This window comes from Melopsittacus undulatus, chromosome 4 (genome assembly GCF_012275295.1).
Source record: "Melopsittacus undulatus isolate bMelUnd1 chromosome 4, bMelUnd1.mat.Z, whole genome shotgun sequence".
NCBI classification, from domain to species: domain Eukaryota; kingdom Metazoa; phylum Chordata; class Aves; order Psittaciformes; family Psittaculidae; genus Melopsittacus; species Melopsittacus undulatus.
Genome location: NC_047530.1, coordinates 85,593,490 through 85,618,860, shown reverse-complemented (window position 1 = coordinate 85,618,860; position 25,371 = coordinate 85,593,490). Strand labels below are relative to the sequence as shown.

Genomic DNA, 25,371 nt, shown 5'->3' with positions numbered 1-25,371 from the left:
AGGAAAAGAAGTAATTCCATCCTACTGACCGAAATCACAGAAAGCCATTTCCCTTGTGGTGTAATCTGTTGCATAGATCAAACTACAGTCCTACCAGTGAGTCACTGAATTGTCCTTCAAATCCATTTATAATTCAAAACAATGAAGCATGGGGAGTTTATTTTAAGAATCCTTACAATGTCTACATTTTAAAAGAAAGTCCCTCTGCTGTTCATGCATTTCAGTGTTCAGAAACTAAATGGTAATTAATGAATTTGTTGAGATGGTTAAGGCCAAAGCATTTGTTCTCTTGTATATGGTTTAGGACACAACAATGCATCTCACATCTCAGATGAGATTTCTGAAGAGTGCTGCATCCTTCTGCTTTTATTCTGTAGATTGAACTAGACTGTGGGCATCTCAAATACATGCCAGCTTCTCTTTCTTTCAGAGACATTTTTAAATAGCTAACATCAGTGGGAGCCCCTTCAATCCAATCCCAGCCAAAAACCATGTATTTTGTTCGCTTTCTAAATAGTTGCCATTAGCTGGAGTAATTCCATTCGTTATTTCATGTAGGCCACCACAGGGCTCTCAGATGGCAGCAGCTTCTAGTCACTCGGGCTGGGGATGAATTCTCATTAACTGCTACAGTTACAAACAAGTACCATAAGCACATCCAGGATCTCTCTCTGTGAAAGGTGACTGACTTGGATAAAAAGGTGACAGTGAACCAGGAGTGAAACCACTTGAGGTGCTCCAAGAGCCCTGTTAAGTGTAGTCAATAGCACTGGTTGAGTTTTGAAAGGGCAGACAGCTCAGGAAATGAGATACAGTGGTGTGAGCAGGTTTTGCATGCTGAGGTCGTGGATATCTTTTTGTGGGGAGAGAGAACATGAAATGTGGATCATGGTGACTGAAAGAACTGAGGTGCCAGGTGCTCCTGCTGTGGGATGCTTTACATCTTGCACCCCTTCCCTTCCAGCTTGAGCTCACCTTTGTTTTTTAGAGACCTAGGAATTGGCCAGCAAGTGGAGAAGTAGCCTCCAGTGGCTTCAGCAAGTCTGCTGGAGCAGTCTCCCACTTTTGGGACTGGAGCTCTCTCCATTTTTCCAGCATTATCAGGACCAACTGCAGCTCAGCCTCCAGCAAGCAAGCCCCAAGGCCCCATTTCTCCAGCCACAGCCCTTCTCCAGGCTCCTGCACACCTTATGTCTGTCCAGGGGTGGGCAACAGTGGGGACCCCTATGGCATCAGACTGGTTTGGGAGGTGTAGGATCCCTTGGGTGAAGAAGCTGGCAATGATTGCTGAAGGTGCTGATGCAGCCACCTGACTTGGAATGGCAACAGAGCCCAGGGGAGGAAACAGAGGAGATGGGCACGTTCTGCAAGCTGTGTTTCCCACCCCCTGCCAAGCCGTTGCCTTTGGGCTGGCTCTTGCCTTTGGGCTGGCTCGTGTCCTGCCTGTGTTGGCTCCAAGTAAATGTTAAACCCTTTGTGGGGCTGCCAAAGAGAAGAGAGTTTGGGGGGAGGAAGAAAGGAATGACAGAGGCTGGATGGCATTTTCCTGGGGCTCTTGCACATCCCCAGGATACCAGAAGCTGCCAAGAAGACTTCCTGCAACTTGGAAAATCACTGGTTTATTGTTGCCCTTTTCAGTTAAATTTTCTTTCCTTGTCAGCCCTAGATAAAAGTCTGTACGTTACAGCAACTCTCTGGAGAATGCCAAAACAAGGCATGTCAGCCAGCAAAGGAAAAACATGCTGCTGATTTAGAACTTCAGTATTCTATATGCTTCAGTATTCTATATGCTCAACTCAATTGCTGTTAACATCCTTTCCAAACACATCTCCTTAAAGTGAGCAATTCCCCATTCTTGGAGAAGAAACTCAAAGCTTGGGCTGGCTGAAGTGCCATGAGATTACTGGGGCTTGTGGGAGTACACTTGTTGTGCAGAAAGGTAAGTTCTTTTTTCTGCTTGAAAACATAAACACATGTTTTAAATTCATGAAAGCTCAGGAAATGGGCACACACTGACATGAAATGCAACAGGATTTATTTACATACTATCCTCTCTGTTTCCAAACAAAGCCCATGGGAAGTCCAAATCTCAGGTAGCCTTTCTGTGAACTCATCTATAATTCTGCTATTGAATTAATGTGAAAGCTACTTGTGAAGAAGTGATAGAAGTATCTGTAAACACTCTCACTTAAAATTCATTATTCCCATGGAACGTCTGAAAAGTGATCTCTTCAAATGTCAGAAGTGCTAAGTTACACTTTACAGTAATTTCAAATATCAGGATCTCTTCTTAAAGATGGCTGAGGTGCAGTCTCAGTAACCTCTATGGAAACAAATGCTTGAAATCCTGGACAATATTCTCTTTCCAAAAAAAAAAAAAAAAGGAGCACATTTTCTTTTCAGAAAATTAAAGCCAGCCACACATGAACTCAGGATTTGTTAGTATAGAGGGGAAAGTGTAACAAATACTATGTATGTTGACAAAACACAGAGAGATGGAGTGAGAAACACAGAAATCTCTTTGTGGCTAAAATTTGAGTTACCAGCCAGAACAGCTTATGTTTTGTGCCACTCCTGTCAAACCTTCCTCTTTTCATTTTTTCTCCTTTTGATCCTGTGCTCAGGCATTAAGCCTACCATTCACTTGGCAACTGTTTTGTTCTTCCAGGCGTAATGCACTTCCTCTGCTCTGATGCTGCACATGATGTTGAGGAGGAACACATGGTTTCACTTCCTCAGGGTTAAATGCAATCCTTGAGCGTCTTCTACGTTTCACTTCCTAATATGTCTAGGCCATGTCATGTTGCTGTTAAGATTCGTCAAATCCCTCCAGTGTGACTGAAACATGCACAAACTTTATTCAAATGCAGATTTCAAAGTGCATATGCATGTGCAAACTAAGCAAGCTTTAAGCCTGAAATAACAGTTAGGGAGCTGAAGGGTTATTTGTTCCAATTTTCAAGGCAGCATCAGCCACTGCAATTTGGAAGGATACTAACTGATGAGAAGAAAAGTAACAAAAAAATATCATTCCAACATGCTCCTCTCAGAAATTGTGACTTATATGTAAGTTCTAACTTAAAATACGTATTAGGGTTTGTTCACATTGTAAGAATCTGTTCAGAGCTGGTATGAGAAGGTTTTACTACTTTTTCCCCAGTGTGCCCATAGGAAACTGAAGACAGTTGCACGCAGTTGGTTTACCACCTGCTGGCATGGTTATGGTAATTGCAGTAGAAGAGATCACAAGCTGCCAAACTCCATTTGCCTGACTAAGATCTCAGATGAGCTGGACAGAGGTTTACCCCCAATGAGCAGCAGCACATCAGTATCCACTGCAGGCGCCAGCTGACAGCTGGCTCCCTCTTCTTCTCCAACCATCTGAGCAGCAGCAAAAGTCTCTTCTTCTGAAGAGACAAGCAGATGCAGAGACCCATCCTTTGACAAAATGCTCGTTGCTCTGTTAGTGTCTAGTTCTGCCTCTGAAGTTGTTTGCAATGCACAAAAGCCCCCCAACCCCAGAGGCAAGCTAAAGGTTTTCATTTCAATTGCATCGCTTGCCTCGTTGCCTAATGCTTGGTATGCGGTTTGCTGACGGAAGTAGTTGCAAAGGCGAGTGTGCTTTGGGATGGTCACCAGCTGGTAATGGTCCTTCTGCTTACTCTTGCAATGGCTGGGGAACGTACCAGTGAAATCTGAAGTAGTTTGGAAACCAACACCAATTCCTAAGATGCAGTGATACATTTTAGGAGAAAAGTTTGTCTTGGTGATAATGCTAAGCTTCTTCCATGTCTGTGTATGGAAATGATACATCCAGAGGTCATCATTAGGACTGGAATTTGAAATCCCTCCACCAAAAATCAGCATGGAGTCTTTGAAGACTATTGAAGCATGACCTACCACTGGAGGAGGTCCTTGGCTAAATGTAAGAGAAACCAGCAGTTAAGGGGTGACCAGCAGGAAAGTGACACTGGTTTTAGCCTCTCTTTTTCTTTTGATTCAGAAGAATGACTACTAAACAGCTGCACTGGGACATCAAAACTGCACTACTGACAGCTGCATCAGCACATTGCCAACAGCTCTTCCAGGCAAAGCCAACTGGCACCCCAGGGGTGGCAACAGTACTACATCTTGATCTGAGAAATTCCTACAGTCACTGAAAGGACATCTCCCTCTCCACCTGCACACAGTATCAAATGGTAAGATTAATTCTCTCTTTCTGTGCTAATTTTGTGTAACAAATAGTATCATTTACCTTGTTCTGATGTTGGACCAGCTGCTGCTTACAAAGTCCCATTTCCATAAGTCCTTCTGTTCACTCAGCCCCATCAGTCCTCCAAAGAGGTACATGCCTGTATGATAAACCACTGCTGAATGGCCATGCCGAGGTCCTGGGCCAGTACTGTGAGATGGGGTGGAAACACACAACCATTTTCTTGTATCTGAAAGCAAAATACTCATTTATAGATGTACCATATTTACCTAGTAAATATCCCTGGTGTTTCACAAGTGATTTATTTCAAGAAGAAAGTAACTATGCTGTTGGAGAGTAAGGGTTTGTGCTGTAAGCTTTCTTTAAGTTAACAGCATAAATTCTAACACTGAAAGGTGCATTTCAAAAATCAGTTTTGAAATAAACTTTTACTCAAAATGTCAGCTTCTGTATGACAGATGTCACGGAAATCTTATTTACAGAGCAGTTTTTCCTACAGCTTTGTTAATTCACTAACTCTGACACAGAAATATAATTTTCTGGCTGTGAGAGGGGGAAAATCAGTCAACAAAAACATTCCTTCATCAATGTCTATGCTTATTCTCCCTGTGAGGGAATGAGAGATGAGATAAACCTATTATACATTTCAAAATAGTGACTGAATGGCCACCATATAACAGAAGTTATCCATTTAGGAAGTGTCTGGGAGTCATCTGGTTTGCAACCCCCAGATTAGTGATGAATATGCTAATGAAACTGTCTCCTGTCAGGTTTGGCTCCCCATGGTCAGTTCTAGATCTGAAATTCAAAAGGTGGCATCAATAGGCTGAAGTCAGGGTCCCTGCTGCATCTGACAGATTTTGGTAATCCTTGAAGACTCGAGTGAGTAGTGAACAAAACATTCTCCCTGATTTTCAGCTCTAAAACTGGCAAACACCACAAAACCTCTTCCAGCAGAATTCATTTCAGCTGGGTATTAATTTAATTGACAGACTTCATAATTAAATGCTGTCAAACAGAAGCCAAAACTAACTGAACATTTCTACTGATCAGAATTTATTTAACAGAGCCAGGCATGCTTCCTGCAGCAGTCATCGTTTTGATCATACACTGGCTCAAAACCTTATGCTTTTTAACTTACCAAAATGGAAATTCCAAAACTCCTGTGAAATGCCTCTGATGCCATAGTACCCCCCGTAGATGTACATGCTGGAGTGGTATACTACTGCACTGTGACCTTTTCTGTTAGTTGGTGACAAGCTCTAAAACAGTTCAACAAAACACTGTTAACAGATCAAATTGTATCAGCAGCAATGTCTGTCTTGGGAATATTCCCAAGTAATGAAAGCCATGGCTTTGAGTTTTGTTAAACTTCTTTGAAAATTCAGAATAAATCCACCACTGATGATTTGTATTGATGCAAATAGAAGCCATTCCCAAATCTAAGCAACCCTCCCTTTTTAAGTCCACCACAATACCTACCGCCTCCCCTGATGGGAGTACTGCACTCCCATCAGTACTACTGCTTTCACAACTACTGATAGGCAAAGTTTCAGGGCATGTTGTAAATACATTGGTCAACTCTTGGGAATATAATGGGGGATGTAGCCCTTTCTACCACCCTGAACATCTCCTCACTGAAGAGCCTTTAGTCCCAGGAGGAACTCCCTCATGTTGCTTGATGTGAATTTGCCCACCACAAGTCCCAGACTCTGAGAAGGAAACCAGGTGGTTCCCACTGTGCCTACAGCAGATTTTGGCACTGCTAAAACTTGTGAACCCAAATCTGGGGAGGCCCAGCTAAAGCCAAAATGAAATATAAGGCAAGTGTTTGGTTTGTTCGTTTGTTCACATTTTAAAATTTATTAGTGTAACTGCCAATCTGTTTTCACAGCACTACTTCTAAAAGCTCAGACTTCATGTATGGTTGCAATATTCCACTTAAAATTACCTTCCTTGATGAGGATATCAGAAAAACGAAACATTAGTAGTAGAGGACAGGACTTACCTTCTTATATAGGACTTAAAATCTAAGAGCCATATTTTTAAATAATGTTTTAAAGAAGAAAAAAGCCTTCGTTATTCAAAATGCAAAGAAATAAAGTATAGCCACATGTCTCTGAAGAGATGAGATTGGAACTGTTTGGGGGAACATATTTCAAAGCAATCTGTTTAATCAACAAAGCAACAGGCATTTGATTCACACATTCACCACTTCCTGGCTCCTTACCTCAGTCTCTGCTGGTACGTTACAGCACTCTGTCCATCTTGCAGAATCTAGGGGATTGTTTTAATAAAGCGCAGTTTATATCCCAGACCACAAGAGGACACTCCTCCAACATTAATTTTTCTAATTACTGATCTCATTTTCAAGTAAGTCTCATCCTGGCGTTTTCCACTGACAAGCAAGAAGAAATCTGCTTCACAGTAAGACAGCAGCACCAGAAGACTTACAGGAGACATAGATTAAATGCTTTTTCTGTATCCTTATCTGATACCAAATCATGGAGATACCATACTGTACCTGCTGTTTCCTCAGGCTAGATTTTGCAGTGCAGAAATAATTTGTGATTTTCAGCATTTTCTGAACATGCAGAACCCCCAGATTTACTGATGGATGTATGGCTCCTACTTATTATGTAAACCTTATGACAACAGCCTTGTTCTTTTTCCTTTTCACAGATCCCTTAAAATTAGTCCTCAAGTAACAGTCAGAAATTACTGATCTATGATTACCATAATGGAGAGAAAATACTAGGTACGCAGCACCAGAGGTAGAATGAGAAAGCAGTGCAAGCTTACAGTGCTAAAAGCTATACTTGCCAGGAAAGATTTTAAATATGCCCATGAAAAAACTAGATATGCAACAGATTTTGAATATCTCACTCCCAATTTTCACTGAGAAGTACTGTGAGTAATAAAATGCTTTCTCCTATGAAATATATCGTACCTGAGGTTCTCTGTTCTTTCAGCAGGTATTTCAGATAAACAGTGGAAAGCAAAGAAAGAATTTAGAAAAACTCAAACGTTGACTTAAGGTTATATAGTAAAGTAGCAAAAGAAGCCAGGGAACTTAGATCTTGGTCTTGCCACAAGATTTACTAGCTCAAAAAGAGCTCAATCTCTCTCTCTCTTTCCTCCATCTGCCATCAAAATAAGCAGCTATTACTAAACACAGTGTTTCAAAAGGGATAATATATAGTGTATGACACTGCTATTAAATTCAAATGTTGCACTGCTTCTATTAGAAAACACACTTAAGAGATACCAAATGCTCTTTCTCAAGAAAAAAGAAAAAAAAAAAGGCCTGTGTTAGGAAATGCTGATGTTAATTTCTCACCTTCTTATTTAATTATATTGGCTTTCTCCTGTTCCATCATTTCTGTTGCCAGCTTGTGTATTTTTTTTCAGTAAAAACACCAAATGAGATCTATAGTTCGCTGATTTCCTTTCTTCGATAATAAAACAAAGAGCTTGGCTTTTAAAATATATGTAATATAAGGAAAAAAAACCTTTAAATATTATAATGTAATAATTATTGGGGTTTATGATGAAATAGTAAACTTCACAGGAAAGGAGGGAGGAATGGAAATTCTGAGAGCTTGAAATACGTAAAACTTTCCCATAAAATACTTTCTAATTAAAGTAAGAGCTGACTCTTTGATAGCTTAACAGCCTAATTTTAGGGGAAAAATTTGCACATGCTTTTACAGACATTACTTCTTGTAAAACCTAGGGACGACTATGTTACAAGCAGCAGAAAACAGTTTGGTTCTCACTATTTATTAGTACCTATGGACTTGGAATGTCCCATGGAAAAGACTGACTATTGTGTATCATACCAATATCATATATCCAGAGAGGAGTTTTTGCTTGCGTAAAAGCAGAATCCACCATCCCACCAAATATGTACAGATTGCCCTGCAAAATACAAAAGCATTTCTCACTCACAGGTACACATATAGCATAAAAGCAATTTTTAAAACAACTCTTAAATGAAAAGGCTGCCATCACCAAAACTTAATTAACAATAATGGATATGATGATCTACTAACAGTTCAGGAGGCCATCATAAAATGCCACCAACTTTTAGTACTGTCTTTATCCCCGCCCGGAAGAAAAGCCTGGTGAACATTCTGCTATTTTAATGGAGACAGCATTCCAGAACCACTCATTGCCTTCTCAATCTGGGACAGCTTGAGGGATGTGGATCTGGAATTCTTGGAGACATTGCTCAGGTAATATTAGATTATGCATATTTATAGAAATATCTCATTGTATTGCAGCTCCTGATAACCTAAATCCTGTTTTCCTCTCATAGGCAAAACTGTAATTGTTATTTGCCTTCATTCTCTCATCTTTTTTCAGTGCAAATTCTTAAGTGAATGTTTTTATGGTGTAGCTTATCATGCAAATGAATTCAGAGCAACTGTTACAACTATACTACTAAGTCAAAGAATGTGCTGCCAAGGTCTTTATTTTGTATTACTATTACGTACTGAGCAATGACTGAGGAAATTGCACTGCTGCAAAGCTAAACTACTGTCACTTTATTCAGAAAAATTCCAAAACACTGATACAGCTACATCCAGAATTGCACTAACATAAAAGTATTTTCTGTACATAATAACCTACAGCATTTTATTTAATTGCATAATAGGAAATAAAATATCAGGATATGAACAATGTAAATCTTGGTCTACTACCTTATACGCCACCATTGAATGGTCTTCCAGTTCTTCTGGGCCATCTCTTGAGCAATTCAGCATTTCCCATTCATTTTTCACTATAAAGCAGCAGTTCAAAAATGTTAGGGAAAAGGTGAAAAGATTGGCTTTGAATTTGGCTGCACTATCAGTCAGTGGGCAAAAAAAATGAAGCATTTTGTCATCTTTCCTCTCTGTTAGTTCAGAACATTGAGACACTTCCCCTTCTATTTAGCAAACTTAAAATGTAATAGAAATTGACCTTGTTATTGCTTTCATTTTAATCTTATACTGTTACCTGCACCAAAACTCTATTACATGAGCATGAAGCCCAGCACAATTGTATGTGTTTGTCTAGCAGCAACAATTGCACAGGGAACACCAAAAAATACCAAGGGTCATATTTGGTAATGCATTATTAACACATGCATAAACTATTCCCATGTTACAGAGTGAAGATAGCCCTTGTTAGAACTAGGCTAGTTTAAATGACCCAGTATTTCTGGTCAATGGAAAAAAAAGGAAGTGAACTTTCTGAGATACCTGCAAGAATAGCAAACACATACCATTTACGCAATGAACAAAATGCAGTTTAGCCATCATTTTGATTGAGAGACTCTATATGGTGATAAAGTGTTCATCTCTTAACTACAGAGTGTCCCAGATTTTACGATGACTGGATGCAGAATCTCTTTAATCCTGATATACAAGTGAAAGGAGCAAACTTACCTATGTTGTATCGCCAAAAATCCCTAAGACTGGTGGTGTTCCGTCCTCCATAGAGATAAAGAAATCCTCTACAAATAATGCAAGCGTGTTTATATCGGTCGCAGGGAGAGGGCTTCTTTGGGGATGCAGATTTCCAATCACACTGTGCAGTTTTTCCTTTCATGCTGACAACTAGAATCTTATCCAAATATCAACTTGCAAAGGACAGCCATGTCAGGGGAGGATCCCAAAACACCAGGGACAGGACTTAAACCCTGCTTGGTCTGTAAAAAGACAAAAAAAAAAGGTTAAAAAAAAGCAGAGAAAAGAAGATTTTTTTTTTCTCTCTCTCTATCTGCCTTGTGATAGAAAGTTACTGTGTTTTCTCTTCATTCCCATCAAAAGCACCCTGACAGTTTTGGCAATCTATGATAACAGGGTAACTTAAGTAAACCATTTGAAATGCTGACTCGCAGAGTCTTATATCAGCAAGACTAGGACAGGAGCATTCCTGGAGTTGAAAGTTTTCCAAAGAACATCAGTGAGCTCAAGTGCTAAACTCCCATACCCTACATTTGCAATATGCTGGAACCAAGGCTCACTGTTTTTTCGCTGCTAAAAAGAACTTAAAACAAACCTGTACTTCAAACAAAATTCAGAAAGAGTGAATATTACTGGTGGAGGAAATAATTTGCAATTATCTGGAATTTATTTAGGGATTCATCTTTAAACCACCTGAAATTAGGATGCATCTCGGAAAAAAGACACTATCCCCTCATTAGCCACAAGATGTCACTGTGTTCTGTGAAGACAGAAGTACCCAGAGCAATATTCCTCTATTAATCCTCTTCAATATATATCATGACCACTGTTTTGAAGTAGATCATTTTATGAAGCATACACACACATAAAATATTGTTGGCATTAGGTTAAATACTGAGATTTGTGTTGATAACGTATCTGAGGTGATACATGTCACCAAATGAGGTGACAAAGTCTCCCAGATCTAAGACTGTTTCAGTGAAAGCCTCATTCCAGCCCTATTGAGGACCTAGGATGGAAATTGTTGGGTAACAATCTATTAGTATGGACACACTGTTAACTCTTAAGTACTGCAAAGTAATGTTTGTTCTTCCACAGTTACAGTGTTTTCCATGACTGACTTGTATAGTTTGAATGTGTTATGCATATAGATCCCAGTGGATAACATCCTGTAGCTCTCAACTCATGTTTGTCCTCATTGCCCTTTCATTACACCTACTTCCTCAAGGTTCTAGCAGATTTGCCCTGGCAGATCAGCTGCAACATGACTGCTCCAGTTTGCTGCTCCACTGGGTGTAGAGACAAGGTGTGTATTTAAAACTCAAGTCATTCCAGCTCACAGCTTGCTGCACTGCACACAGTGGCCATTCCTACACAATCCCTGCTGTAGGACCTGTCAGCAAAGTGCCAATGTAAAATCTGGGAAAAAAAAAAGAAGCCCTTTACACCTCTAAATTGCCATTTAAGCAGGTAGGCTATTGAAGATGCTGATAGTCTGAGCTCAATCTGCAAAGTCAGGTTAGATGTAGATGTCTTCAAGCACTCACTGTAAGCTGCCTCAAAAGCTAGCTCAAGGCCAGAACAGCAGTAGCCTCCTATAACTCTAGAACATGAAGACTGGTACTTACTCCTCCTTAAAATCAAATTGGCCCCATCAAGCTTGTGCTGAGCTGGTGAAAGAAACTTAGCTGACCTCGGGACAGTACCATGCATGGTATGAAATGCTTTCTGTAGCACGTGTATTATCCCAGGTCCTTGCATTTTCTGGGGTATTGACACTGCTACTGTCCTAAAAATATCAAGTGAACTGTAACCCTGTATCTCCTCAATACTACTGACCTCTCTTGCTGTTAAACATACAGAAAGTTAGGACACAGCCTTTATAAAATATGAACAGCTTAACTGTTATTTTATTCCTGAAATCAAAATAGACACAATGGGACAACATGCTACGTCAGATATTTAATATTGTATTTGGAGAAAGTGTAAGTCTATAATTTGACTATATCTGAAATTTGTACTTCTCACTATTTATACCTAAACAAAATATTTATACCTAAACAAAATATTTACAAGATAAATCCTTACTGCATTCCTCTCTTCAGGTACTTATAGAGAAGTCCAGGGGAAGTTGCACATAATTTCAGGATAAATAAAGATTACAGTAGAACAAGCTACAGAAGATAATAATATTTAATATATATATTGTTTCATATTAATACAAAATGCAGGTATCTAATTTAATTTATCATCCAATTTATTTAAAATTTATCATTTACAAGACTGGAATATATTCAGTGACAAAAACATGCTAGAGAATCTCTTGCAGCATATTCTGGCAAAACCAGCTATTCAAATTCAAAGCTTTTTTATGCAAACTAGTATTATACGCTATTATTGTAGAAACCCAAAGTATATTCTTTGTATGTTGTCTCTGAAAGAATACAAGATTGGCAGCATTTACAAAGGTGTGCATTTTTCTTTTCCAGGGGAATTGGCAGTTACGGAGTAATGACGCATTATAGGTGTCTGTAGTACTTTACAGTGTGCCACTGAAAAGGGAAAAGCAGCTGACGTCATGAAACGCAGACTCTCCCCCTAACTCTGCCAAGCTTCTGTGTAACCACAGCCAATTAATTTATTTACTTCTACAGCTAAACTTGGACAAAGACTCCTCCTTAGTAAAACATTTCAAATTTTCTGATACAGTGCTGTGTGAGAGTGCCAAGGTATTACTACTTTTGATATAATGTGCAAAACATGATAGGTCTTTGCTATTAATACTTTAGAAAGGTAAAATAGGCTTGTCCCCTTGAGTATTGGTTTGGGTTTTTTTCCCTAAGCTATAGAACTGGTTATTCCTCTTCCTACGTACTTAAGTTCGTTATTCTTCCTGGAAACCTTGCCTTCTATTATACAAACATTCAGAGAAGATGACAGCCCTGATTTTATATAGTAGATTAGCCACAAAATCTTGTCCACTTGTTTATCTACCCTAGCTGAACTCTGTGTAAGGCAAGCAAGCAGGGTGAGATAATAAAAGGCCAATCAGGGATTAACTGAATGGGTGCCTCCTCCCAGTCACACCTTCTGAGCATCAACTGACCCCTGTGAAACATGGCCATATACTACTCTTTTGGCATAAAGCATTCTTGAAAGCAGATCTAAAATCACTCAAACAGCACAGTTCACAAATTGTTTTATTTCAGAGTTGGGGAAAAAACACATTCAAAATTAATCTCGAGTCTTGCCTTTTATCACTGGTATTTTAAAGTACAAACTTGACTCCTGCATTTATATATGCTTTTTATAGAACCAGCCGCACCAAAGTTTATCTGCTGTTCACCTCAACAGTCCCATTCCCAGAGAAAAAACTGCTGTTCTCCTGAGATCAATGTCACTGAGCAGTATCCTTTGGGTCATGCAACCCTGACCTCAGCTTCAACTTGGTACAAGCAAGATCAGTTATCCAATAGGAAGCTCCAACTTCAGCAGGATTTCCACAAAAATACCCAAAAGGACAACTCAGGGCATTTTTATACAACTTTTTTTTTTTCCCCGATACAGATGTAGCACACACACAAAAAAATGGCTGCTGCTCTCCAAACTCTTCTGCTATTTCATTCTAAATATAGCTCCTGTGCAATCAATCCCAATTGTTGAACGGCTGGAGGAACTGCCAGACAAGGACCTAAAGAGCTGCAATTAGCATAGTAACTATAGCACAGAGTGCTTATCAGTTAATGGCACTACACTACTGTTTCATAATACAAATAATTCAGGAAATGTAGAAAGACAGGAATTACTTCAGGAAATGTAGTTTATATGTTCATTATATAATTATTCATATTTTTATTACATGTGGTTTTGGAGACAAATGATTTATTTATTTAAAGTATTACTTAAATATGATCTTCATTACAGCTTTTTTCTACCTCAGGCCCCTGATTCATTTCCATCTGTTTTCAATATACTCAGAACTAAGTTTCACATTTAAAAGGATCCAGCCTTTTGAAATATAATGAGATATGAAACCACTCATATTGGGGGAAGAAAGTAGGAAATACTTTATTTTGGGGGGGAGGGTTGGGAGGACAGTGTGTGTATGTCTATTTTCTTGTTAATTACCCAGTTTTCTGAACTCAACCCTTGACCCTCCCCATGCAGAACACTGTATTTTCTTATTTTTTATTGCTCTTCCAAAATAATAACAGATCTTCCCAGTTCTACTTATCTTAGAAACCTTCCCTTTAGTGGTAGTTTTATTGTAATGCTTGTTCCAATGGGACTGCTTGCATGAATAAGGAGGAAACTGACTGAAGATTTGTGAGGCAGTTACAAAGTTCTTTAAATGAACCCACTTAGTTTAGAACAGTTTAGAGGGCAAGGCCTTTCTTCAGTATATCGCATTTACTTGCAAGACTTTACTATGTGTGATAAACTTTAGTATCCTCAAGTTTCCTATTTTATTATTTCCTAAAATCAAGTTGTTACGAACTGCTTCTGGGGTGAGGGGTTTTTGTGTTTTTGTTTTCCAAATACAAGAACTAATTTTCAGAGATGCTCAGCTTCAGAATTTCAGCTTCAAAGACCAGACTGACTCTAGGAATATAGGGTATCTGTAATATTTCTCTATTATTAGAATTCTGAATTGAAGTAAGGGCCCTGCTTTTGCTATGTGTTATAAAACATGCAGGTACTTACATGACTGAACTCACAACAGAAGTAGTCAAGACAAAAGGAAGAAGATGGAAAATTGTTATTTCTTCTTACAGGGGAAGTGGAAGGACAGAAAGAGGATTTGTAAAATTACAAATCCAAACAGGGCCCCAGCTCCATCCTGATTTCAGAAAAATGACAGGTACTTTAAAATAATAAACACCTCCACTGGCTTTATAGAGCTTAGAGTGAACATACTAAAAATTTACAGAAAATCTGAAAGCCTTTAATATTGAATAAGCCTTATTGGAATTTTAACAACTTTAGGGTAGTATTCTTAAACATTATCATTGTTATATTTCACTGCTTCAGAATGATTTTTCAGAATGTTTTGAACAGGTATTTCAGAGGTAAACTCTTCTGGAACAGTCATGCATAATTAGTTTCTATATGCTGTAGACCTATATATGTAACTACTACTTCTGAAGTGTGGAGTCCTTAGACCACAGAGAGCACTGGCATCTTTACTGCAAAACAGATGACAGCACCACAAATTTCTTCTCTGAACACTGTCTGCCTGCTTCTGAGCTCTGCAGGCAAAGCACTGCATTCTTTTAATTCAGACAACATTAGTATTAAAGCTCTAGTTTACAATTTTCAGAATAAATTTATGTTTGCATATAATTCCAAATTTAATTTTGCAAAATGATATTATTAATATAGTCTCATTTGGTTTAATTTTTAGAAGCTTTAACTCAGAAAATAAATTCATTATATTCATTACTGTGTAGCACTACTCCATCTCTATTACAAAGTTCTTAAGAAGTAATAAATATAAGAGTTTATTAAATAAAGAAGTATAAATATATTTAGTTGTATTTTCTGTGTGCTAGGTATATTTCTCATTTTAAAGGTAACAAATACAACCTGGCTTGGAGTAATACAATAAATATTTAATTTCCCAAATACTGCAAAGGGAGTGGTATCTGGGAAAAAAAATGAGTACTTAAAATATTTCTGGGATTGTTACACATTTATATACACCTCTAGTATATCAGTCAGGAAATTACCTTTGCCACTGTACTGAAATAAGTTTTATGGTACTAACAAAAAATAAATACATCTATATTACATTACTTTCATGCCTTATTTTCCTTAATAAATTAAAAATCCAGTTGTTGGGTTTTGTTGGGGGTTTGGGGTTTTTTGGGGGGAGGCTGGTTTGTTTTTTTTTTTAAGAATGGGGCTTTTTATAAATAGAAGAAACTATATATTATTTTTGAGTAGTTGATGTCCCCAAGTAACCTTAATTATAATTTCAAGCACTCCAATTAATTATTTGGCTGCAATCTATTTTGAATTAATTTTGAAGAAAAAGCTTCCAGAAATACATATCTGTAGGTGGCACAAATACAGCAATATTACAGACATACAAATCCAGTACACCAGCCATGCCTGACCAAAGTTTGTGATGATAATCAATGTGTGTGTTTTATTTATTTTTGGTCCTTAATAGAATATTTACTCCGGAAATCTAATATGCTTTTCAAATCTTGTTTAGGGTCTTGCTGGCAACTCCACCTATAGACGTGTCAAGAGCTCAGTTTCTGTTATTGTCTTACCATATAACTGGGATAGACACCCTGACTTTGAGGTGTCACTGCAGCAAGATGGCCCTTTGGAAGTTAGCTGAGACAAACAAGTAATTTTTCACATTCTAGATATGGCAAAGCTGGGAAATACAGTTCCTGCTCCTCTCACTTTAAGGAAAAAGAAATAAGAAACTCCCACCATGTTACAGAGCAGGCTAAGATGTATTTGGCCTTTTATCCTTTCCCTGTAAGTAATCCGTACTGTCACAACTGGAAACAGGCAATTTCAATACATGGGTCATCACCCCTTCCCCCCAGAAATAGCAGCATTCAATGTGCCTGGAAGGCATCATTTAGCAATTTCACAAAAAACTTGTTGGATTCTTTTAAGATACAGAAGATAGATGCCCTGGAGATTCAATGTAATAAATCTGTACTTAGGTGTAACTGAACGTATCTTCTTGTCATCTCATGACCTGCTGCTGCTGCAGCAGCTCCAAAATACTTTATTTTCTAATGGAGACTCTACTTGTGCTAATTCATGAAATTTGCTAGGTTAGGAAGAAAGACTCTGGTTGACAAAGCAGTCAGTGGTTGCCCAGTCTGCCTACTCTCCTCAGGCACAAATTAGAGTACTATAGTATATACTTGACAGCTGAGAGTGTATCACTGAAAAGCTACTATCTTCCATTACAAAAAAAAAAAAAAAAGGTATGCATTGACTTTCACTTGTTTGTTCTTTATATCCCCTGACTGAGGAAAAGGAACATCTAATAAAACACTGGGCCACACTTACAACTTAATGCCACGTTTCATGGAAGATAGGCAATGTGTTTTTCTTGTCCTCAAGACATTTTGCCCTTAGGTGAACATGGAGCAATGGAACAGAGAAGACATACAAGGTTATGAGAACAGCAGAAGCTGTAGCTTGAAGAAATATGAGGGAGGAAAGAGAGAGCATATGGCAATGAGAATAATAAAATGTTCCAAATGCTGGCAAATATTAAAACATCCAGATATCATGTTAGAATCAGTATGAATTTAGATTACACAGTATGGGAGAAGTCATGAGACACTTGCGTGAGAAAGAATCAGATGGCACAACTGGAAAGACTGTCAGTAATGACTGGAGAAAAAACTGAGTACAAAAAGGATCTTTTATAGGGAAAATGAATTTACACTGTCAGGTGAAAGATGGTTGCATAAAAACAGATGATACAATTGCATAGCTGGAATAGATTGCATAGAGAGGCTTTTAGTCTGGCAAGGAAAACAAAGGTGTCAAGCTGACAAACAGTAATAACCATGATGGTTCACAATAACCTTGATGCCAACAGTAACTAGACTGCACCAGCAAATGAAAAAAAAAAACAAAACCCACATAATTTCACAATAAAAAGGAGACAGAAAGCATATGAGTAACTTTACACATACAAGTTGTCGCTCCAAATTCAAATGGAATTACTCATGTGAATAAAACCAGTGATATGCATGAGACTGCACAATGTAGCCTAGACACCAGAGCAAAAGAAGGACCAAGTCTTTTGTTACAAGCCTGAAAAAATGTTTTCCAAGCTGTTTTCATATTCAGACTTCAAATGACAGGGTGTATTTCTGACTGGAGCCTGACTTTCTGAAGTCCTCACTCCCAGCTAACGTGGTCCAATATTCATCCCAAGCCAAATGCACTTTGGCTTGGGTTTTGGATGGTTGCATTTCTTTGTCTTTTGCTTAGTAGAAGGCATTTTGGTGCTTTATGCTCTTTGATTGTGGAAAAGGGAATGAGAAAAAGGAGGGTGGCGAATATCCTAAATTGGAAACAGGGATAAAAGAGCTTTGGCTGGCCTACCGCAGACCTCCTGCACAGCACCACGGAAGTTGCAGGTCCCCTTTCCCCAGCTGTCTCCTGGCAGCACAGTGCTGACGCTGCTTCCTTCCTTTCACTTGCTTTGTCTCCTTTCGTACCTTTGGACGAAAGCAACTTTGTGTACAACAGCAGTGGTGTACAACAGTACAACCGTGTGTGCTGCAAGGCTAAGTGCTCCCTGTGATGCTGTGCAGGCACTAGAGCCGGTCAATGCCCTCACCACTGGCCCTCTACTCCCCTTCTCTGGGTGGCAGCGCAGGCCCCCAGGCGTTGGTTTCTCCTGGGCGGGCAGCCGGGCGGCTCTGGCTGGTGGCTGTGTTGGTAGCAGGTGCCCTTATGCCCCTGGCAGGCCTCACCTCGGCACCCTCATCTCCTCTCGGAGGGCTGCTGATCACCGTCTCAGCCGGGGCTCGGTCCTGGCAGCGTATGGAGGTAAAAAAACCCGGAAAAACAGAAAACAAAAGAGGCAAATTAATCCTCTCTTGAGTCGGCATTTGGCCAGGAGTAAAACCCGCGTGGCTGCGCCTGCTGCCACCCCTCAGGCTTGCCCTCACGGGGGGTCTCCGCACCCCGCGCACCCCGACCCCCTGCAGGAAACGGACACACACGCACCCAACCTCGGAGGAGGGCGAGATCCCCGCCAGCGGCCCCCGGGCGGCCCAGCCAGCACCGCGGCGGAAAGAAGACTGCCAGCCCTCGGCCGCGAGCGGGGCCCCTGAGGCCGCCGGGCACAGCGTGAGGCCAGGGGCGCTGCCGCGGTGCGGCGGCGGTGGCAGGCCTGTCCCGCTTCGCCAGCGGCACCTGGGACCCACCCTCCGCTCGCAGGGGTAGCGGCCTTCTTCTCCCTCATCCCCGGCTCCCCCTCACCTCCCAAGGCCAGCGGTGAGCCCGGGGCTAGGCAGAGGCTCGGCCCCTGCCCGAGCCTGCGCGGCGGAGGCGCGCAGATGAGCGGTCAGTGCGCTGCCGGTGCTGCTCGTCCCCAGGGTGGGGATGGGTTCCGGGAGGAGCCGGTGGGTGCCGGGGGCAGATCGCGGGAGCGGGACCGCCCTTCTGCAGGGTCCCCTTGCGGGGCAGCGGGTGGGGCTGGAGGGGAGGCTGCGCGGGTCCTGCGGGCTCGGTACTGCCTCGGTATAGCCCTGTTACTCGTGAGGAATGTGTAAAATCTTGGTTCTGGCCTGAGCGCAGCCAGAGACAAACTTCTGTGTGCACGGAGAGCAGTTTGTTTCTGCGCTCAGTTCCAAGCTCTTTTAAGTCAGCATTTAGCACAAAGTTCCTTCCCTGTGTGCTTTCTCTGAGCCACAGCCCCAGTGCTTGCTTGGACTTGCGCCCTTGGCTTTCTGCTTGTCTGCTTCAGCTTCCACGGGGTTTGCTTTTATTTTCTCTCTGCTTCTGCTTTACAGCTACATAAGGCTTTATTAAACACTCGGGAATGAAACTCCCCCACCCACAGTGCCTCTATTTTCCATGTTGACATGTTTTCCTGCTTTGGGGTGGAAGCTACTGCTTTTTCTTTAGTATTGCTCCTAAAAAAGAAAGACCGCAATTGCTTTTTCAAGTTACCATAAGTGGAGGCCAATAGATACACGCAGTCCATAGCAATGCAAAGCATGTGGCCTGGACTACAGAAATAATATAAATAATATATAACTAATAACCTTCAATAATATTATATTATGTGTAATATATCTGAGTACAGTAGCAATATATGCTGCTGATTTTTTCATTATAGGATTTTAGACGTTACTGGCCGATCTGGACCTACAGTGCAGAACTTTCCACAGACCTTCTTAATTGCCTCCTGCTAAGAATTTAAAAAAACCCCAAACAAATAAAAAAACCCCAAAAAACAAAAAAACAACAAATAAGGCAACAAAACCCCAACAAACCCAAACCCCAAAACAAACCCACACAGTTTTCATAAAAAGAACTCTGAGATCATTAGCTAACATTTGGAAGTCCCTCAAATTAACATGCGTGAAGGACTGTGGCCAAACTCCCACTGGCTCCCATAAAAGCAGAAATCAGTCCTTCAAGCAAGATTCTCTACAAAATAACACCCAGAAGCCCCTGCAGAAGGGATTGCCAATCTCACCATCTGACTAGATTAAAAACAGCAGTAACAATGTGATAATTGACAGGAGAAACTTCCCTGACAAGGAATGAATCAGTGTTTATTTTTAGCTTTTTCTCCAAATGCTTTATTTAAACAAAAGATTAGCTAATTATTTCCGACATTATATTGTCCACACCAGAAACAGGAGGTGGCAGCTCCTTATGTATCTGCAGAGAGCAATTAGGTTTGGCTCACCCTTTGAGGTCTGCACCCTGGATAGGTGTGATTATGCCAGTTGTCCTTTCATTTCTAGTCTGATCAAATATGAAAACTATGAAGGTTTCACTAAATTTAGACACCCTCCAATCAATATTCTTTATTTCCTAAATAGCAAGCCACAAAAAAGGTTTCAGAAAATGTATATTATTATTTTCTCTGTATTCCACCTTTGCTCTAAAGCTTCCCTTGGACAAGGCATCAGTGTTAATCCTGTCACTGCAACTGCCCACTGCAGTCTTTTGCAATGGCAAAACACTCGCATTCTGATAAGGTTGCTCTACCTGTGCACAGAAGCCAGCAATAAAATCATACGTAGGAGAAGGCAGTTCATCCGAGAAGGGACTGGCAAATATTTGTCCCAATTTATGGAACAAATGCAGGGACACAGTGTCTATCCTGAAGACACTAAACAACATCTATGTTTCTGGTAATAAGCTTTTGGGTTCTGTTTATTTTGAAGGTTTTGGGTTTTTTTCTTACATTTTGAATGAATTGTGGATTGCAGTATGGGTTTCATTGGCAGAAAAGGAATCCAACTCCTCTGAAGATATAGGAGGACACTTTTTTTTCTGCTTATTTGCTATGGAACTAAAAAATATAAATGACCCTTTGTTTCATTTTACTGCATATGTGTAATACAAGGATTGCTACAAAGCATACAAGTAGCTGATTTACTGGTCTCTTATTTTCATAGTCTCGACACAGTTGTACTGCACTAAATTAATAGGTCAAGCCATATTAATTTTAGTCCTGACAAATTAGTGTCATTTTCAGCATTCAAGTATTTATTCTTCAGTGGAAAATGTTTTCCATTTCTTTTCAACACTCCTTAGTATTTCAGATAGTTTTGGCTCTGACTACTTAGGCTAGGCCAATTCTAGGTAAAATCATTTATTTGTACCATTTTAGTGCAAACCTGTTCACTCTTGAACAGAATGAAATGTGAAGCAGAAGTAGACAACCATAGAAATAATGCAAAATTATGTTTCTTTGTATGCATCCCACCAGTGTGTTACAGAGGTTAAGAGGGAGAAACTCCACTGTTGTATTGTTCACAGAACCAAGCTGAATCTTCAGTATCTCATCCCACCTCACCTGGTAGTGCAAGTGATGCATCAAAATGGAATTTTGCCTAGAAATAAAAGTATCCTTTCTCCTGTTTCTGCATCTCCTCAAGAGACCATTGCAGAAAGTGCTGGTTATTGGGATGAGCTCTCTGCCTTGCAAGTATTATCTGCAATCATGACCCCACAACCCGAGATAATTTAATTACTATTTAGAAGTAAGACGAATGTAGAACACTAACAGGAGCATTGTACGAAATGATTTAATCTGTGGGCAATCAGGCCAGACAAATAGGTGAATCAGGCAGAATTATTCATACGCATCTGCATTGCAAGAGATACTGTTAACTACAAAGGCAAACATTACAGATGAGGGAGAGAGTGAGACAGAGAATAAAGTAGATCAGTAAAATGTACAATAAATGCATAGAGTTTTAACCAGAATTTATTTTTATTGACTACAGACCAAGTCCAAAACCTAAGAATTTATGGCAGAATTTGAGCTCCGAAATCTAAAAGAGATAGTGAAAAATCCCAGTGAGCTGTGTCTGACCTTGCATCATGTCTAAGTTCCTGAGCCATCTAATGTGTTTTTTTATGTAAGCTACTCTGCAGTATAGAGCCTCTCTGTCAGAGCCCATATCTACACCAGCGCAACATGGCTAAGCAGCTGGGCACTTGTTTGTCTCACAGCTCCTCAATCGGAAACTAAAAACTATGTTACTCCATTCAAGCCCCCAGAGTGGCTCAGTTCAAGAAGTAATTTTCAAACCCTTCTAATGGATGCTAGTGGGACTGAGTCTTTGCAATCACATGTGTTCCCTCTAAAAAGACATTTTTATAATATACTAGTGCAGATAAAGCACACAGGAAGTGGAGGGCCTGAATTTAGGGCCTGTTCTTGGCAGATCAGGGTAGTCACATTGATGTCTGGGTGCACAAATATTCACCTGAAACCAGCCTCAAAACTTGGTGACTTGCACTCTCAACTCTGTCCCCTACACAGGACACATCTAGAGCAGGTGGTGAAGCTCTGTACAAGGATGCTCAAATCAGCATTGATGTGTTCTTGTCAGAACTGAGTAATCCCTTGCCATCAAAGGAGGCTGAAAAAGGTCACAGTTTATTAGCTGAGATGCAGCATATATTACAATGGTGGTACATACTGGTTCTAAGTCTAGCTAGCCCAGGAGCCTCCCACTTCAACATGTTCCTATGCTCAAGTAAAAAATAATCTGTATTAGTTGTGGAAACGATCTCAGTATGAAAAACTGCTTAAAAAAAAAAGAGAAATTATTACTCTTTAACAGCAGTGTTCCTCTCAGCCTAGCAACAGCTACTTAGGAGTTTAGGTTTGGAGCTGTCAGGTTCATAGTTACAACCAGTACCTGCTACTAGTCACATCCCCAGGACTATCTTCGGCGAGTACAGGTTTTGGAGTTACCACTGGATGGCACTCTTGTGCCACAGAGTACGTAACTGCAGGGGATTTTACTTAGCTGCAATCACGGGCATCTTTTAAAGACAAAGAACCAAGTTCACTTCTTTCTTATACCGTCATAAATTTGGAGCGGCTTCATGTAAGGTATTCAGTTTAATTTAGAGTTGTAGCAGCATAACTGGGAGGAGAATATGAACCAGATGTTGAGAAGCAATATTTGGCTATTAATTCTATTGATAATATTTTAAACAATTTATGGAACTTAAATACAAGGAGTGGGGCAGGCCATGGCCACGAAAGCCCAAGTGTGCCCACCTTCCATTCGTCTGTGTTGTTACAGGCTACAGTAAATTCTAATAATTTAACTTAATTCTTTTTTGCATGCCAGAATTTTTATCGTTAAGGCTGCCGTATTATACACATTATTCTATAAAGATACAGGAAAATTCTTCTATGGCTGGCTGTAAAAAAAAACAAACCAACCAAAACTAACAACATTTAAAGTGTTTTGAAGTGTCAAGTCTTTGTATTTAAAATGTTTGGCAAATGTTTCAATAATTTCTAGTCCCAAATATTATGTTTTGATTTTGAAGTATTTGGAAAATGGCTCAATTATTTTCACATAGAATAATCATTCTGCAAAAGTCAACATTTGGGTTTTTTTTTTTTTTCCTTCAGAAAGTATTTAGTTTTCTGAGAAGGAATCGATTTTGGACTAAATCTGCATTTTAGAAAGTCATTATTATCTCAGCTCTCTAGTGGAATAGAATCATATCTACAGTAACTCTTTACTAAAGATAACACATTTGGCTTAATGTGTACTGTACATGTGTTATGTATCAATGCAGTGTATGGGAGAATATCAGAAAATTTCTGCAAATACATTTGAACATCAGGGAAATATCTTCATTAAATTCGTGCTTCTGCTCCTTTTCTGTTGGTATAGGTGGTGACATCTCTCTCCTGTAAAAAAAATTCAGTTTCCCCAGCCCCAAGTGTGTACAGAATATTAGGAATGTCTGAGAATTTCAAGAACTCTTTCAGCAAAGTCATCTCCTCCACTGTCAGTTCCACCAAAACCAACAAGAAAGCTAGTAATCAATTTAAGATGAGGCATTTTCTATTTTGAGGCTGGTAGCATATCTCTGGTTTCAGCCAGGGAAGGAAGTACTTAGAGTGTTTTATCACAGCCAGCTCTTGTGAATAACTTGACATAACTGGAAGAAGGAAATTGTGTAAATATGGCCTAAAGCTTATTGCTGGTAAATGCACAGTTCCTTACACTTGGGATCTTTATTGTCTGGTTTTGGTTATCACTTGTATGCTGTCCCTTCAGTTCTCTATTTGTAGCATGAGAATAATATCACACTAGTTCTTTGATGCTTGACAGAAGAGTTCCTGTACATGTGCTAAAGGTACTCAGAGGCAAACCTGGCAGGCTCAGAGCACGAATGTTTCAGCACACCTTTCCTGCCCTCCTTGGTTTTGTCTTATTCTGAGCATAATTTGGTCACTCTGGGAAGATGCTCAAAATTAAGAATTGGCTGTTATGACTGAATAACACTGGCAACCTGAATGTAGCCAGACAATAGGATAGAAACTGTTGTCTTACTCTTCTGCCTTTTCATCCTCCCACTTTATGCTAGGACTTACAGCATCCATAGTTGACAGGATAGTCTGCAATTACCCTATAAGAATATGTGTATCCCCTCACTTTGTTTTATGTAGTGTCAACATTTACTGAAGAGCTGGTTGTTAATTATTAAAATCTATTTTATGGTAATACCCCAGGACTATGTTCTTATGGTTTCTTTGCACTAGCTATTGTAGATACTGGTAGTTGAGAGAGACACTGCTGTGGAAAGCTTAAAAGCTCTAGGTAGCACAAGTGAAGAACTGTGATTCAGGGAAATTGAATGACTTGCCCAAGGTCACATGCTAAGTTTGTGGCAGTGTTAATCTGCCTGATCTGATTATCTGAGATGTGTAGGTACCAATGCATGTTCTGGTGTATGTATCAGCCACAGGAATGCTAAACCAGGGAAGTTTGTTGGAAAAATAAAGGGAGGAAAAGGAGAGGACAGGGGAAGAGAAAGAATAAAAGGCATGCTTGGCACTACTTGAAGACTCACAAGAAATTTCCATTTTCCCATTCTTCAAATACTCTGGAAATACGTAAACTCTGCATTATAAAATGTTGTTTCAAACTGGAATAACATCTGTTACACGTAGCCAAGAAACATCTGTTTTTCCATTCCTGGAACCCTGAGCTGAGGCAGCCGTTTTCCTGTCAGCTATGCTGTGGAGTGAAATTGGTTCAATAGGTTATTCTGTTCTCTCAATTTCTTAGTTCTCAGTTTCCTATTAAAAAGATGGCCAACAATGAGAGTAAGCAGAGGGAAAAGGAAATTCTGTGTAATGTATGTATTAACCTGTGAAAAAAACTCTTTTAGCTTCAGACTAAGTTAGATAACTAGTGAGAGCAGAGCTATTAAGCATTAGAAAGAACATCAGGGATTATATGTAACTAAGATTTAGTAGCCTCCAAATGGTTTATCTTTCATCAGTGGAAATAACAAGCTGATAGAAATCCCACTGAAACCAATGAAAATCTCACACTGATAATCACTAGGCTATCAGAGATTTGACCCTCTCTGGTATCACTGGTAGATGGCCTTGTGGAAGCTGGTCACCAGTTCACAATATATTAATTGCAAGACTTATTAACTATCATCTGAGCAGCTCTA

At 39.8% G+C, this 25,371-nt stretch overlaps 1 protein-coding gene and 1 long non-coding RNA gene across 2 annotated transcripts; one reads left to right on the top strand and one right to left on the bottom strand.

Moving 5' to 3' along the window:
• Positions 1 to 2,031: 2,031 nt before the first annotated feature.
• On the bottom strand, positions 2,032 to 18,984 carry LOC115947259 (leucine-zipper-like transcriptional regulator 1). Its single transcript, XM_031053201.2, has 9 exons — positions 18,655 to 18,984; positions 18,144 to 18,203; positions 9,649 to 9,911; positions 8,920 to 8,999; positions 8,056 to 8,134; positions 6,444 to 6,490; positions 5,355 to 5,475; positions 4,256 to 4,442; positions 2,032 to 3,919 (listed from the first exon to the last, which is right to left on the bottom strand). The coding sequence occupies exons 3-9, from the start codon at positions 9,809 to 9,811 to the stop codon at positions 3,244 to 3,246; spliced, it is 1,353 nt and encodes a 450-aa protein (XP_030909061.1). The 5' UTR covers positions 9,812 to 9,911; positions 18,144 to 18,203; positions 18,655 to 18,984; the 3' UTR covers positions 2,032 to 3,243.
• On the top strand, positions 3,159 to 15,466 carry LOC115947260 (uncharacterized). The gene is made up of 3 exons (XR_004081206.2): positions 3,159 to 4,199; positions 8,332 to 8,451; positions 12,159 to 15,466. It is a non-coding gene; the product is annotated as an uncharacterized lncRNA (long non-coding RNA).
• Positions 18,985 to 25,371: the final 6,387 nt, after the last annotated feature.

Coding starts and splice junctions, on each gene's coding strand:
- LOC115947259 (XM_031053201.2), bottom strand. CDS start 9,811: ATGAAAGGAAAAACTGCACAGTGTGATTGGAAATCTGCATCCCCAAAG. Junction 8,135..8,919: donor ATTCAATGGTGGCGTATAAG/GTAGTAGACCAA, acceptor TGTATTTTGCAG/GGCAATCTGTACATATTTGG. Junction 4,443..5,354: donor GTTTTGGAATTTCCATTTTG/GTAAGTTAAAAA, acceptor TTTTGCTTTCAG/ATACAAGAAAATGGTTGTGT.